The 17,123-nt window shown below is 39.2% G+C and overlaps 1 protein-coding gene across 1 annotated transcript in view; it reads right to left on the reverse strand.

The window, feature by feature from the left end:
* Nucleotides 1-17,123, reverse strand: part of Scn7a (sodium channel, voltage-gated, type VII, alpha) — a 111,485-nt gene that overhangs the window by 61,096 nt on the left and 33,266 nt on the right. Inside the window, exons 5-7 of the mRNA NM_009135.2 lie at nucleotides 9,182-9,310; nucleotides 7,438-7,529; nucleotides 2,854-3,060 (exon numbers count right to left, since the gene is read on the reverse strand). Coding sequence (NP_033161.2) covers nucleotides 2,854-3,060; nucleotides 7,438-7,529; nucleotides 9,182-9,310 — 428 coding nt within the window. The remainder of the gene's footprint in view (nucleotides 1-2,853; nucleotides 3,061-7,437; nucleotides 7,530-9,181; nucleotides 9,311-17,123) is intronic.

Here is a 17,123-nt window from a genome sequence, read left to right on the forward strand (position 1 = left end):
GGAGGCACTCAGAGCTATGAGTTTCCCTCTTAGAAATGCTTTCATTGTGTCCCAAAGGTTTGGGTACGTTGTGGCTTCATTTTCATTAAACTCTAAAAAGTCTTTAATTTCTTTCTTTATTCCTTCCTTGACCAAGGTATCATTGAGAAGAGTGTTGTTCAGTTTCCACGTGAATGTTGGCTTTCCATTATTTATGTTGTTATTGAAGATCAGTCTTAGGCCATGGTGGTCTGATAGGATACATGGGACAATTTCAATATTTTTGTATCTGTTAAGGCCTGTTTTGTGGCCAATTATATGGTCAATTTTGGAGAAGGTCCCGTGAGGTGCTGAGAAGAAGTTATATCCTTTTGTTTTAGAATAAAATGTTCTGTAGATATCTGTTAGGTCCATTTGTTTCATAACTTCTGTTAGTTTCACTGTGTCCCTGTTTAGTTTCTGTTTCCACGATCTGTCCCTTGATGAAAGTGGTGTGTTGAAGTCTCCCACTATTATTGTGTGAGGTGCAATGTGTGCTTTGAGCTTTACTAAAATGTCTTTAATGAATGTGGCTGCCCTTGCATTTGGAGCATAGATATTCAGAATTGAGAGTTCCTCTTGGAGGATTTTACCTTTGATTACTATGAAGTGTCCCTCCTTGTCTTTTTTGATAACTTTGGGTTGGAAGTCGATTTTATCCGATATTAGAATGGCTACTCCAGCTTGTTTCTTCAGACCATTTGCTTGGAAAATTGTTTTCCAGCCTTTCACTCTGAGGTAGTGTCTGTCTTTTTCCCTGAGATGGGTTTTCCTGTAAGCAGCATAATGTTGGGTCCTGTTTATGTAGCCAGTCTGTTGGTCTATGTCTTTTTATTGGGGAATTGAGTCCATTGATATTAAGAGATATTAAGGAAAAGTAATTGTTGCTTCCTTTTATTTTTGTTGTTAGAGTTGGCATTCTGTTCTTGTGGCTGTCTTCTTTTTGGTTTGTTGAGGGATTACTTTCTTGTTTGTTCTAGGGCGTGATTTCCGTCCTTGTATTGCTTCTTTTCTGTTATTATCCTTTGAAGGCCTGGATTCGTGGAAAGATATTGTGTGAATTTGGTTTTGTCGTGGAATACTTTGGTTTCTCCATCTACGGTAATTTTGAGTTTGGCCGGGTATAGTAGCCTGGGCTGGCATTTGTGTTCTCTTAGTGTCTGTATAACATCTGTCCAGGCTCTTCTGGCTTTCATAGTCTCTGGTGAAAAGTCTGGTGTAATTCTGATAGGCCTTCCTTTATATGTTACTTGACCTTTCTCCCTTACTGCTTTTAATATTCTATCTTTATTTAGTGCATTTGTTGTTCTGATTATTATGTGTCGGGAGGAATTTCTTTTCTGGTCCAGTCTATTTGGAGTTCTGTAGGCTTCTTGTATGATCATGGGCATCTCTTTCTTTATGTTTGGGGAGTTTTCTTCAATTATTTTGTTGAAGATGTTTGCTGGTCCTTTGAGTTGAAAATCTTCATTCTCATCCACTCCTATTATGCGTAGGTTTGGTCTTCTCATTGTGTCCTGGATTTCCTGGATGTTTTGAGTTAGGATCCTTTTGCATTTTGTATTTTCTTTGACTGTTGTGTCGATGTTCTCTATGGAATCTTCTGCACCTGAGATTCTCTCTTCCATTTCTTGTATTCTGTTGCTGATGCTCGCATCTATGGTTCCAGATCTCTTTCCTAGGGTTTCTATCTCCAGCGTTGCCTCGCTTTGGGTTTTCTTTACTGTGTCTACTTCCCTTTTTAGTTTTAGTATGGTTTTGTTCATTTCCATTACCTGTTTGGATGTGTTTTCCTGTTTTTCTTTAAGGGCTTCTACCTGTTTGGCTGTGTTTTCCTGCTTTTCTTTAAGGGCCTGTAACTCTTTAGCAGTGCTCTCCTGTAATTCTTTAAGTGACTTATGAAAGTCCTTCTTGATGTCCTCTATCATCATCATGAAAAATGCTTTTAAATCTGGGTCTAGATTTTCGGTTGTGTTCGGGTGCCCAGGACTAGGTGGGGTGGGAGTGCTGCGTTCTGATGATGTTGAGTGGTCTTGATTTCTGTTAGTAGGATTTTACGTTTGCCTTTCGCCATCTGGTAATCTCTGAAGCTAGCTGTTATAGTTGTCTCTGTTAAGAGCTTGTACTTCAGGTGACTCTGTTAGCCTCTATAAGCAGACCTGGGAGGGTAGCACTCTCCTTGGTTTCAGTGGGTAGAGTATTCTCTGCAGGAAAGCTCTCTTCTTGCAGGGAAGGTACCCAGATATCTGGTGTTCGAACTGGACTCCTGGCAGAAGTTGTGTTCCACTCACCAGAGGTCTTAGGATCCCGTGGAGAATCCTGTGTGGGCCCTTGCGGGTGTCAGGCAACTCTGCTGGCCAGGAAGCCCTGGGCTGGAGTGGAGCGGAAGGGGCTTTTGTCCCGGGTCAGGCCCGGGCAGTCTGCTTCCCTATGTACCGCAGTCTCAGGTTCCGCGCGATTGGATTGGGGCCGGCGCTGTGTTCCACTAACCAGAGGTCTTAGGATCCCGTGGGGAATCCTGTGTGGGCCCTTGCGGGTGTCAGGCAACTCCGCTGGCCAGGAAACCCTGCTTAAATAATTATTTAAAAGTGGCCAAAATGGTAAACTTTAATCTCTCTAGAATAAATTTAAAAATTAAATTTACAGGACTTTGCAAGATTTATGTTCTCCCAATTAGCTGTCTGAAAATTGGGAAATTTGTTATTTTGAACTAAAAAGAAAAAAAAAGAGATTCAAATTAGTTCTTGAGTATAGTTATAAGATTTATAATTTTTCCCGAAATGGAGTGTTGATTTCTCTAAAGACTTCTCTGTCATTAGATGGAGTGACTCTTACCTGGACTATAGTTAAGGCTTCCAGTTCTGTTGTGCAGCGTTTCATTTTCATTTTCTTCTGGCCACCGCAGACATTTGTGCTTCAGGTTGCCCATGAAGAGGCCCATTCCAAGTAGTGAAAACACAGCCAGAAAAAACAGAGCTAGGGCAATGGCACCAAATAGTTTCTTCAAACACTGGGCCAGTGTCATCACAATAGACTGCAGGCCTGGGAAGAAAGACATGTGTTTTTAGCTTAAAAAGAAAAATATTTTCAACAAAGCTGCTTCAGAAAACCTCTCCTGGGGCAAATGCCTGTCCCTTTGAAGTCATTAAATCGGTCCTCCTTTCTAAGTCCTACTGGACTAAGGTCTAACAAATACTAAGAGCCACAGTCACAGCTAGAGGGTTCTGTATCATTGCTAGTTATTAGATACTTAATGCTCCGTAATGAGATAATTCAGAAACATTATTTTAAGTGGGTGTCTGCTTGACAGTACCTAGGCTGTTAAAACAGTAAGAAAAGCAAATAGGCACTGATTTAAAATACTGTCTCTGCTCAGTCTCTCATCCCTCACTTGCCCCAGTTCTCCCTACACCTGATCCCCACCCTACACCTGTTCCTCTGCCTATCCCCTCTCAGTGGGTGGGTGGGGTATCTCTAGGACCTGCACAGAGACCTGGGATTACAGAAACTCCAGCATAGTTGTGTCTAAATCTAAAACTTCCAACTGTGGGGGAATATGGAAGAGTGAAGTGTCCATCTCCTGTAGCCAGGCAAGAGTCCTAGTAGAGAGATAAGGCCTGCAACCCACCCACAAAACTTTCAACCTAAAATTTCTCCTGCCTACAAGAGGTACAAGGGTAAAGATGGAGCAGAGGTCAGGGAATGGCCAATGACAAGCTTAACTTGGGAGACCCATCCCATGGACAAGTACTAATCTGACACTATTAATGATACTGCTATGCTTACAGACAGGAACCTAGCGTAACTGTCCTCTGGAGAGGCTCCACCCAGCAGCTGACTGAAATAAATGCAGAGAACCACAGACAAAGACTAGAAGGAACACAAGGAGTCTTGTGGAAGTGTTGGGAGAAGGACCTAGGGACCTGGATGGGAATTCCACAGAAAAACCAACAGACAAATAACTTGGACCCTTGGAAGCTCTAAGAGACTGAACCACCAACCAGAGAACATACATAGATTGGACCTTGGCTCCTTGAACATATATAGCAGAAGTGCAGCTTGTTTTTCATTCAAATCCCCCAACAACTGGAATAGGAGCTGTCCCCAACTCTGTTGCTTGCCTGTGGATCCTGTTTGCCTAATTGGGTTGCCTTGTCTGGCTTCAGTGGGAGATGATGTTCATAGGCCTGCAGTGACTTGACGTGCACAGGTGGGTTGGAACCCAGGAAGAGTGACTCTCCCATCTCAGAGGGGAAGGGGGGGGGGGATGGGAGATAGGCTGCATGAGAGTCGGGAACTAGAAGGTGGGGGACTGACATCAGGATGTAAAATAAGTTTATAAATTAATGGAAAAATAAAATACTGTCTGATTTATCTAGAAAAAGTATATTTCTGCTTTTAAAGGCTTCCTTCAATTAAAAACTCAGAGAAACATGTTCTAATACATCTTGGGAAAGCATATATTAATATCTAAGCTAATACCTTTTTCAAGGTCAATCATGCAGAATATCGAATGCAGTTTTCTCTCATTCATTTATCAATCTCATCATCAGGTGAAACAGAACCAACCTCTTTAGTCTTCCTTCAAACTCTGGCTTTGTTTGGTGCATTGATAATGATTACCTGTATGACCACTTAATATTTGTACATATTATAATCATATCACTTTATCATATTTAAAATGTATGGATATGTCTATTTTACCTAAATTTCATATTCTACCTGACAGAATCTAGCACCCCCAACCCAACTGTGAAAAGCCTCAAAATCAGAGTGGCACAATCTGGTGCACATCTTGGACTGGTCAACACAGCTTTGGAAATTTGACATATGCAACGAGGTTGTATTAATAACACAAGAAATGGTGGCATGGAGATGGAATGGGGCCGTAGAGTGAGTTGGATGGAGGTAGTGGTAGATGGGTATGATCAATAAATGATAAAAGCAAAACAAAATTTAAAGACTAAAAACAGTTTTAAAAGTCAATGAAGCTACAATTCCAGATGATTTTTGTTCTTGTTTCTATTCAATGTACAGATGAAGTTCTTATCTTTTGAATGACATACTTCTCTCCCTGTCTTCCTCTATCAGTCCATATAGTCTATATTGTTAGCAGGTCCTCTACTTTCCTTGGACAAGAAAGAGATGCTCATGACACATCCACTCACAACTCTATTGTCCTATTTTTCTTGACTTGACTAAAACTCTCTAATCTTTCTTAACAATTCCTCTGGCAAAGAGGAAAATGCTGACATTTTATGGTCTTATTATTCTCATGGTACAAAGAAAGTTAAAGGTGTTATGTTGCCACCAGAACAGGACTATATATTTCCTTCTCTGGCTTGAGTCTTGGGTTGGGTTGACATGCCAAAAATACTTTTGTTAAGTGTATTCACTGGGTTGTAATTCATAAATCCTAAAACATCCCTGTTTAATATATGCAACTTGACACTGTAAATATTTACTGGTTGATTTTTCATTACATCAACCCTTTAGTCTACTGATCTTGATGACTCAGCCTGTATTTCAAGTTCGTAATGTGGACACATCTGTTTTTCCACAGTGTTTTGACCAGAAAATCACCTCTAGATTTCACTTTTGACACAGTGTATCCAGACTTGCATGTTGTCAGTGAGCTTGCTATATTGTTTCTTTCTTTCCTTCCTTCCTTCCTTCCTTCCTCCCTTCCTTCCTCCCTTCCTTCTTTCTTTCTTTTGCTTATAATGATACATTGCATCCACCCTTGGGCATCCTTACCTAATGATTTTATCATGATGTATTATTTACAACAGCTAAGTGAACCTGTTACATTTTTTCCTTTTCTTTCTAAGGACACATTTAAAGGTACTGGTCAGCAGAGCATCTGCCTGCACACTTGGAAATGGAAACTATCTACTCCCGACCATCCTCCACTTACAGGATCACCGCTCTCTGCTTTATCTTTGAAAATATTCCTGATCTGAACATGTTGGTATACCTACTTGGTACATACTGAGAATAAAGGGGATTGTATTAGCTGAGATCAGGGCAAGCCTTACTCTATTCCAGATTATGTAAAGTAGTGGCTTCTCAAGAGGTGCCTTAGCCAAGAAAACGTCCATTTCATAAGCAGTTTTGAACTACATTTTGAGGGTGGAGATGATTGTGGTCCCAATATGTCCGTTAACAATGCCATCTGCCTGGCACTCACAGAATGGAAGATGACTTATTCTGGAGAGCATAAAGCATGTTGCCCTTTGACTTTACCTGTGTAAACTGAGACTGTAAGTGTGCATGAGCATACTAAAGAAAAGCCAGGCCCAAGACTTTACAGAACATGCTGTACTGAGGGAAGGGTGTAACTCCATCCCCAGAACTTATAAAGAGATAGGAAGTTAGCACTGCAGTGCTATGGATACCTGGTTTTGGTAAGGACCAACAGACACAGAACTCCTGATAATCCCCAGTGTTTCAGCTAGGCTCAGTTCTTCCATTACTGATGCAATACATGCTACTGGTATCTGCCTGGCTCTGGGCTCACCTTCTGGCTCCGAACCTACAGTTTCTAATATGACTCAGTTTCTGCCCTTTTAACTCACAGCTAGACTTAACTGTATCTTCACTCTCTATCCAGACCCTTCCTATGGTGTGAATAGCATCTTATTCCCTAATTCTGTCTTAGCTACATTATGTTATCAATAAAGGCTCTCTATACATTTCTCATGCCTATTTTCAAAACCTCTTGAACTCTGCTATATATTTTCTAACTTGTAATTATTTGTAAATAACATAAATAAAGGATTTACATATATTTACTCTGTGCTACATGTTGTGTGATATGAGCATTAGTAGGAGCAATGAAGACTGGAATAAATCTACACTAACCCTGGCCAGACTACCAAGGTGGACAGGATTCTCTTGCAAACTTCTGGAATTGAAACCTTTCAATTTGTGATTTTATTGTACTTTGTTCAAGTGTGACATTGTATCAGGTCCCAAACTCGTTCATCTGTGTTTCTGACACAGTGTGCTAATAATCATATTAGGCTATTTTCATTCATTTAAACTGGTTTCTTGGTGAAAGGAGAGGAAAGGAGGCAAAAGAAGCATATTAGAATCTATCTCTGCTATCCATTGAGTTTATAAAAAATAAGTTATTTTACTGTTAATAAAGATAATTGGAAATGAAAGCATGACTGATTTTTATCTATATTTTTGTATAACAAGCTATATCATCTAACAACATTTAAATGTATTTTTTTCTTAACATTCTTAACAAATAGATTTAGATGATTTTTGGATAGATTGAGAAGCTTTGGAGAAGTTGAGGCAATCTTCAACTTAATGTCTTTTCTCTAAGTAATAATCAGACAGTTCAAGTGACTCCATGAACCCACAAAACTACCCAATGGAGAAAATTAATCCAGTAGCATTTCTTACCGTGGTTCAAAGGGATAATCTTCAAAATTCGGAAAGTTCTGATAGTTTTAAGCATTAAAAAGGAGCTTAGAGGTGAAAACCTTGTGATTAGCCTGTGAGAGTAAAGAAGAGTTATTTTGAACTCATTGAGCCCATGGTCTTTGAAAGCTCCTATAAAATTATACTTCTGAGGATATTCCTTGCTCCCATGATTCCACTCTAGAAGTAGCTTTATTATTGATTGACATAAAAATTTGCTCTGGACAAGGCAGCCTTATGTAGTAATAGTTCACACATTCAAGCTCTGAGTTTACAACACTTTTGCTCTATGCTAAATTCCAGTGAAACTACAAACTATAATGTGTTCATGAAATGTTACCTGATTACAAAAAATGACAATGAAGCCGGGCATGGTGGCACACGCCTTTAATCCCAGTACTTGGGAGGCAGAGGCAGGCAGATTTCTGAATTTGAGGCCAGCCTGGTCTACAAAGTGAGTTCTAGGACAGCCAAGGCTACACAGAGAAACCCTGTCCCGAAAAGAAAAAAAAAAAAAAAAAAAAAAAAAGGGACAATGAAAATAAGGAAACCTGCTAGCTGTTTTTATTTACATATTTATTTGTTTGTTTGTTTATTTATTTATTTATTACTTTTATATTTTCCACAGTCCAGTCATCACTTCCTCCCACAGTCTACACTTAGACAACTCCACATCCCATTCTTCCCCTCCCCCTGTCTACAAGAGGATGTCCTCTGCCCCATTCCAGTCCGTACCAGGCCTCCCCACTCCCTAGGGCCTCAAGTCTCTCAAGGGTTAGGTGCCTCTTCTTTCATTGAGGCCAGACTAGGCAGTCCTCTCTTATGTATTATATGGCTTATCTCAAGTATTTAATCTCCTTATGATGAGGAACCTGATGGTGAACAGCAATGAAGACAAAAGGGAGAGTGTGTACTGTGTAAGTGAATCTTGTCTGTGGCCAGGATGCCAATGTAGAAATAATACCCACTGTTTCCTAGCTGTGTGACAGGACTTGTGGTTAACATATTGTGCCATAATTGTGTCATTTGTAGAGGATATTTCCTTATTCAAAGGAATTTTGTAGGAATTTAATGGAACAATATATTCAAACTTCATAAATGTGTGCATGCACACAATATATACTTGCAGTCAGTCAGTTTAGGTAAGTGTTAATGGCTGCAATAAAAACTCAAATAGTAATAGTAATGATAATAATTATAATGATGCTAGTCATTTCATTCTATTCTTACTATATGGTAGACATTACTATTATTGTTTATAAAAATGTTTTTAAGAAAAGGTAGAATCTCCTTTAAAATCATTTTAATAGAAATTTGGCTCTAGTGACCATTTCTATATTCATGAAAAAGAATAGAATCCATACAAATATTTAAAAGTTAGATAAGAATTAGCATTATATATAACACTCCAGAAAAGTCTGTGAGTACTTAAAAACTTTACTTGAATATGTAGCATATTTACTGGTCTAAAACCATGAACCACATAAAATGCTTAAATACTGAGCCTCAAGTCAGCTGGATACCTCCCCTAACTCTTAAGTTCATTCTGTACTCAGCAACAAAAGCAAAAACCACTTACAATGCATCCTGTTAAGAGATTTCCCTTTTTTATAAGACAGCAAACCACCCATTCCTTTCATTTATAATGACCACCCAGAGACAATTTTCTGAATGACACATGTTAACTGAAATCATTAAAATGTTTAAAACTTGAAATACTACTCACTCGAACAAAGTTACACTGAAATCAAGCCAGTTCCAAAGATCCCCAAGGAAGGAAAATGAACCTGCCCAGATACCTCTTGCAATGACTTTTACAAGTATTTCAAATGCGTAAATCCCAAGCAAAGTATTCCTGCAGGGAAAAAAAAAAAAAACACACACACACACACATAAATACAAAATGTTGAAGAAACTATATTGTTAATTCTGAAAATGTTATGTCTTTGATAGTCATCAACTATGAAGCATAAGTTATCTGGAAAGTAAAATTTGATCAGTTTGGTGGGATGGAAACAATCTACAGACAGTAATCAAAAAGGCTGTTCCCTTAGAAACTTAACAAAGAGCTGCTGGAGCGCTTCAGTGACTCCTGTATGCTAGCATTGGCTACAGGATTTGATGAACAACTTCTTCCCAGTAGTAGTACATAATTAAATTATATCAAATATATTCCAAATGGGGATTTTTATCATAACTAACTTGGTAGTACGTGAAAAGACAATCAGGGTTCCGGGACTCAGCAGAACTTAGGAAATTAGTCTGAACAGGTTAGAGGGTGCGCCAGAGAACCGGACAGCTTCTGGGACGGGCAGAAGCACAGAGCCGCTGAGGCAGCACCCTTGGCGGGCTGCAGACAGCCGGCCACCGTCTGGACCAGAGGACAGGTGTCCGCCTGGCTTGGGAGGAGGACTCAGCCTCAGGAGCAGGACTCCCTGGAACTTAGGAATTTAGTCTGCACAGGTGAGAGTCTGCACCACAGAAGCTGACAGCTTCTGGGAACTGCCAAAGCAACACAGCTTCGGAGAAAGGCCCTGTTTTGGGCCTTCTTTTTCGGCCAGGAGGAGGTCCAAAAACAAGATATCTGCGCACCTTCCCTGTAAGAGAGCTTGCCAGCAGAGAGTGCTCTGAGCACTGAAACTCAGAGGAGAGAATCTGTCTCCCAGGTCTGCTGATAGACGGCAACAGAATCACCAGAAGAACAATCTCTAAATAGAGTCAACTATAACTACTAACTCCAGAGATTACCAGATGGCGAAAGGTAAACGTAGGAATCTTACTAACAGGAACCAAGACCACTCACCATCATCAGAACCCAGCACTCCCACTTCGTCCAGTCCAGGACACCCCAACACACCTGAAAACCTAGACCTAGATTTAAAAGCATATCTCATGATGATGGTAGAGGACATCAAGAAGGACTTTAATAAATCACTTAAAGAAATACAGGAGAACACTGCTAAAGAGTTACAAGTCCTTAGAGAAAAACAGGAAAACGCAATCAAACAGGTAGAAGTCCTTACAGAAAAAGAGGAAAAAACATACAAACAGGTGATGGAAATGAACAAAACCATACTAGACCTAAAAAGGGAAGTAGAAACAATAAAGAAAACTCAAAGTGAGGAAACACTGGAGATAGAAACCCTAGGAAAGAAATCTGGAACCATAGATTTGAGCATCAGCAACAGAATACAAGAGATGGAAGAGAGAATCTCAGGTGCAGAAGATTCCATAGAGAACATCGGCACAACAATCAAAGAAAATGGAAAATGCAAAAAGATCCTAACTCAAAATATCCAGGAAATTCAGGACACAATGAGAAGACCAAACCTACGGATAATAGGAGTGGATGAGAATGAAGATTTTCAACTCAAAGGACCAGCAAACATCTTCAACAAAATTATTGAAGAAAACTTCCCAAATATAAAGAAAGAGATACCTATGAACATACAAGAAGCCTACAGAACTCCAAATAGACTGGACCAGAAAAGAAATTCCTCCCGACACATAATAATCAGAACAACAAATGCACTAAATAAATATAGAATACTAAAAGCAGTAAGGGAAAAAGGTCAAGTAACATACAAAGGCAAGCCTATCAGAATTACACCAGATTTTTCACCAGAGACTATGAAAGCCAGAAGAGCCTGGACAGATGTTATACAGACACTAAGAGAACACAAATTCCAGCCCAGGCTACTATACCCAGCCAAACTCTCAATTACCATAGATGGAGAAACCAAAGTATTCCACGACAAAACCAAATTCACACATTATCTCTCCACGAATCCAGCCCTTCAAAGGTTAATAACAGAAAAAAAACAATACAAGAACGGGAACAATGCCCTAGAAAAAACAAGAAGGTAATCCCTCAACAAACCTAAAAGAAGACAGCCACAAGAACAGAATGCCAACTTTAACAACAAAAATAACAGGAAGCAACAATTACTTTTCCTTAATATCTCTTAACATCAATGGTCTCAACTCCCCAATAAAAAGACATAGACTAACAAACTGGCTACACAAACAAGACCCAACATTTTGCTGTTTACAGGAGACACATCTCAGAGAAAAAGATAGACACTACCTCAGAATAAAAGGCTGGAAAACAATTTTCCAAGCAAATGGTATGAAGAAACAAGCTGGAGTAGCCATCCTAGTATCTGATAAGATTGACTTCCAACCCAAAGTCATCAAAAAAGACAAGGAGGGGCACTTCGTTCTCATCAAAGGTAAAATCCTCCAAGAGGAACTCTCAATTATGAATATCTATGCTCCAAATAGAAGGGCAGCCACATTCATTAAAGAAACTTTAGTAAAGCTCAAAGCACACATTGCACTTCACACTATAATAGTGGGAGACTTCAACACACCACTTTCACCAATGGACAGATCATGGAAACAGAAACTAAACAGGGACACACTGAAACTAACAGAAGTGATGAAACAAATGGATCTGACAGATATCTACAGAACATTTTATCCTAAAACAAAAGGATATACCTTCTTCTCAGCACCTCATGGTACCTTCTCCAAAATTGACCACATAATAGGTCACAAAACAGGCCTCAACAGATTCAAAAATATTGAAATTGTCCCATGTATCCTATCAGATCACCATGCACTAAGGCTGATCTTCAATAACAAAAAAAATAACAGAAAGCCAACACTCACGTGGAAACTGAACAACACACTTCTCAATGATACCTTGGTCAAGGAAGGAATAAAGAAAGAGATTAAAGACTTTTTAGAGTTTAATGAAAATGAAGCTACAACGTACCCAAACCTTTGGGACACAATGAAAGCATTTCTAAGAGGGAAACTCATAGCTCTGAGTGCCTCCATGAAGAAACGGGAGAGAGCACATACTAGCAGCTTGACAACACATCTAAAAGCTCTAGAAAAAAGGAAGCAAATTCACCCAAGAGGAGTAGACGGCAGGAAATAATCAAACTCAGGGGTGAAATCAACCAAGTGGAAACAAGAAGAACTATTCAAAGAATTAACCAAACGAGGAGTTGGTTCTTTGAGAAAATCAACAAGATAGATAAACCCTTAGCTAGACTCACTAGAGGGCACAGAGACAAAATCCTAATTAACAAAATCAGAACTGAAAAGGGAGACATAACAACAGATCTTGAAGAAATCCAAAACACCATCAGATCCTTCTACAAAAGGCTATACTCAACAAAACTGGAAAACCTGGACGAAATGGACAAATTTCTGGAAAGATACCAGGTACCAAAGTTGAATCAGGATCAAGTTGACCTTCTAAACAGTCCCATATCCCCTAAAGTAATAGAAGCAGTTATGAATAGTCTCCCAGCCAAAAAAAGCCCAGAACCAGACGGGTTTAGTGCAGAGTTCTATCAGACCTTCAAAGAAGATCTAATTCCAGTTCTGCACAAACTTTTTCACAAGATAGAAGTAGAAAGTACTCTACCCAACTCATTTTATGAAGCCACTATTACTCTGATACCTAAACCACAGAAAGATCCAACAAAGATAGAGAACTTCAGACCAATTTCTCTTATGAATATCGATGCAAAAATCCTCAATAAAATTCTCGCTAACCGAATCCAAGAACACATTAAAGCAATCATCCATCCTGACCAAGTAGGTTTTATTCCAGGGATGCAGGGATGGTTTAATATACGAAAGTCCATCAATGTAATCCACTATATAAACAAACTCAAAGACAAAAACCACATGATCATCTCGTTAGATGCAGAAAAAGCATTTGACAAGATTCAACACCCATTCATGATAAAAGTTCTGGAAAGATCAGGAATTCAAGGCCCATACCTAAACATGATAAAAGCAATCTACAGCAAACCAGGAGCCAACATCAAAGTAAATGGAGAGAAGCTGGAAGCAATCCCACTAAAATCAGGGACTAGACAAGGCTGCCCACTTTCTCCCTACCTTTTCAACATAGTACTTGAAGTATTAGCCAGAGCAATTCGACAACAAAAGGAGATCAAGGGGATACAAATTGGAAAGGAGGAAGTCAAAATATCACTTTTTGCAGATGATATGATAGTATATATAAGTGACCCTAAAAATTCCACCAGAGAACTCCTAAACCTGATAAACAACTTCGGTGAAGTAGCTGGATATAAAATTAACTCAAACAAGTCAATGGCCTTTCTCTACACAAAGAATAAACAGGCTGAGAAAGAAATTAGGGAAACAACACCCTTCTCAATAGTCACAAATAATATAAAATATCTCGGAGTGACTCTAACTAAGGAAGTGAAAGATCTGTATGATAAAAACTTCAAGTCTCTGAAGAAAGAAATTAAAGAAGATCTCAGAAGATGGAAAGATCTCCCATGCTCATGGATTGGCAGGATCAACATTGTAAAAATGGCTATCTTGCCAAAAGCAATCTATAGATTCAATGCAATCCCCATCAAAATTCCAACTCAATTCTTCAACGAATTAGAAGGAGCAATTTGCAAATTCATCTGGAATAACAAAAAACCTAGGATAGCAAAAACTCTTCTCAAGGATAAAAGAACCTCTGGTGGAATCACCATGCCTGACCTAAAGCTTTACTACAGAGCAATTATGGTAAAAACTGCATGGTACTGGTATAGAGACAGACAAATAGACCAATGGAATAGAATTGAAGACCCAGAAATGAACCCACACACCTATGGTCACTTGATCTTCGACAAGGGAGCTAAAACCATCCAGTGGAAGAATGACAGCATTTTCAACAATTGCTGCTGGCACAACTGGTTGTTATCATGTAGAAGAATGCGAATCGATCCATACTTATCTCCTTGTACTAAAGTCAAATCTAAATGGATCAAAGAACTTCACATAAAACCAGAGACACTGAAACTGTGGGGAAAAGCCTTGAAGATATGGGAACAGGGGAAAAATTCCTGAATGGAACAGCAATGGCTTGTGCTGTAAGATCGAGAATTGACAAATGGGACCTAATGAAAATCCAAAGTTTCTGCAAGGCAAAAGACACCGTCAATAAGACAAAGAGACCACCAACAGATTGGGAAAGGATCTTTACCTATCCTAAGTCAGATAGGGGACTAATATCCAATATATATAAAGAACTCAAGAAGGTTGACTCCAGAAAATCAAATAACCCCATTAAAAAATGGGGCTCAGAACTGAACAAAGAATTCTCACCTGAGGAATACCGAATGGCAGAGAAGCACCTGAAAAAATGTTCAACATCCTTAATCATCAGGGAAATGCAAGTCAAAACAACCCTGAGATTCCACCTCACACCAGTCAGAATGTCTAAGATCAAAAATTCAGGTGACAGCAGATGCTGACGAGGATGTGGAGAAAGAGGAACACTCCTCCATTGTTGGTGGGATTGCAGGCTTGTACAACCACTCTGGAAATCAGTCTGGCGGTTCCTCAGAAAATTGGACATAGTACTACCGGAGGATCCCGCAATACCTCTCCTGGGCATATATCCAGAAGATGCCCCAACTGGTAAGAAGGACACATGCTCCACTATGTTCATAGCAGCCTTATTTATAATAGCCAGAAGCTGGAAAGAACCCAGATGCCCCTCAACAGAGGAATGGATACAGAAAATGTGGTACATCTACACAATGGAGTACTACTCAGCTATTAAAAAGAATGAATTTATGAAATTCCTAGCCAAATGGATGGACCTGGAGGGCATCATCCTGAGTGAGGTAACACATTCACAAAGGAACTCACACAATATGTACTCACTGATAAGTGGATATTAGCCCAAAACCTAGGATACCCAAGATATAAGATACAATCTCATAAACACATGAAACTCAAGAAAAATGAAGACTGAAGTGTGGACACTATGCCCCTCCTTAGAAGTGGGAACAAAACACCCTTGGAAGGAGTTACAGAGACAAAGTTTGGAGCTGAGATGAAAGGATGGACCATGTAGAGACTGCCTTATCCAGGGATCCACCCCATAATCAGCATCCAAACGCTGACACCATTGCATACACTAGCAAGATTTTATCGAAAGGACCCAGATGTAGCTGTCTCTTGTGAGACTATGCCGGGGCCTAGCAAACACAGAAGTGGATGCCCACAGTCAGCTAATGGATGGATCACAGGGCTCCCAATGGAGGAGCTAGAGAAAGTACCCAAGGAGCTAAAGGGATCTGCAACCCTATAGGTGGATCAACATTATGAACTAACCAGTACCCCAGAGCTCTTGACTCTAGCTGCATATGTATCAAAAGATGGCCTAGTCGGCCATCACTGGAAAGAGAGGCCCATTGGACACACAAACTTTATATGCCCCAGAACAGGGGAACGCCAGGGCCAAAAAGGGGGAGTGGGCGGGTAGGGGAGTGGGGGTGGGTGGGTATGGGGGACTTTTGGTATAGCATTGGAAATGTAAATGAGCTAAATACCTAGTAAAAAATGGAAAGAAAAAAAAAAGAAATAAAAAGTAAAACTGTAAAGGAAAAAAAAAAAAAAGAAAAGACAATCAGACAGACACACACACACACACATAAACATGTATTTTTTGATGAGTCAGTATCATAGTTACTTTGCAAAATCCCCTAGTTTTAAGAATAGTGTTAGAGCTCAAAGTTATTGCCAAATAGCTTTATTTTCTAGCAATTAATCAAGTAAACAAACAACAAAATAAAACAAAAACAAAAACCACCACCAGCAAAAAAAAAAAAAAAAAAAAAAAAAAAAAAAAAACCCTAATATACTGTTTCATTAGTCTCCTAAAACAGACATTTTAGATTTTCGTGCACAGCGAAACATATAAAACTGGCAATATATTAATGAATGGAAAGAAAGAAAGAAAGAACAAAAGAAAGAAAGAAAGAAAGAAAGAAAGAAAGAAAGAAAGGAAGGAAGGAAGGAAGGAAGGAAGAAAGAAAGAAAGAAAGAAAGAAAGAAAGAAAGAAAGAAAGAAAGAAAGAAAGAAAGAAAAAGAAAGAAGGAAAGAAAGAAAGAAAAAAGAAGGAAAGAAAGCTTTAAATAAGGAAGAAAACAAGCATGAGGTGAAACATGGTATATACATTTAGCAAAGGACCTAAATATTCCAATGAACATAATTAATTAATATAATTAAACCTTCAGTCTATATAGAACTGTAGATATGTAAAGTCGTGATAAGAAGATGTAATTCCAGGATTCAAGAGTCTGGAACAGGAGTCAAAGGCAAGTGGTATAAAGAACATGAATCAAATAAAATAACACCAACAGGAATTAAGTAAGAAGAATGAAAGGGCAAAATAAAACCCCAAATTGATGAATATACATCTATATATATGTGTATGTGCATATACATGTTTGTTTTATTTAGAAAATTTAGTCATGGTGTTCATATTGCTATGCCCCACAAACATACGAGTATATACAGAAAAGAAATATGAAGATGAGGTTTGTTTTCAGATGTCTACAATATTCTACATATTTAGAACTTGATCCCGATCATGGTGAGGCAAGAGTTTACGGAGCACTAGACGTGGGGTGCACTTGAAGGTCCTTGTGGCACTGGAGCGCATGCCTGCTTGTTTGCACAAGACCCACAAGAAGAGTAAGAGAAAAGTTGTGGCAGGCTTCATACCAGTCATGGGCTTACAGCATCAAGACATGAATGGCTGCTTCTGAAAGAGCTTCTCCTGTTTCCACAGGCCACAGGTTAATTAGGTGAGAGGACCTAA

Source organism: Mus musculus, chromosome 2, assembly GCF_000001635.26.
Source record: "Mus musculus strain C57BL/6J chromosome 2, GRCm38.p6 C57BL/6J".
NCBI classification, from domain to species: domain Eukaryota; kingdom Metazoa; phylum Chordata; class Mammalia; order Rodentia; family Muridae; genus Mus; species Mus musculus.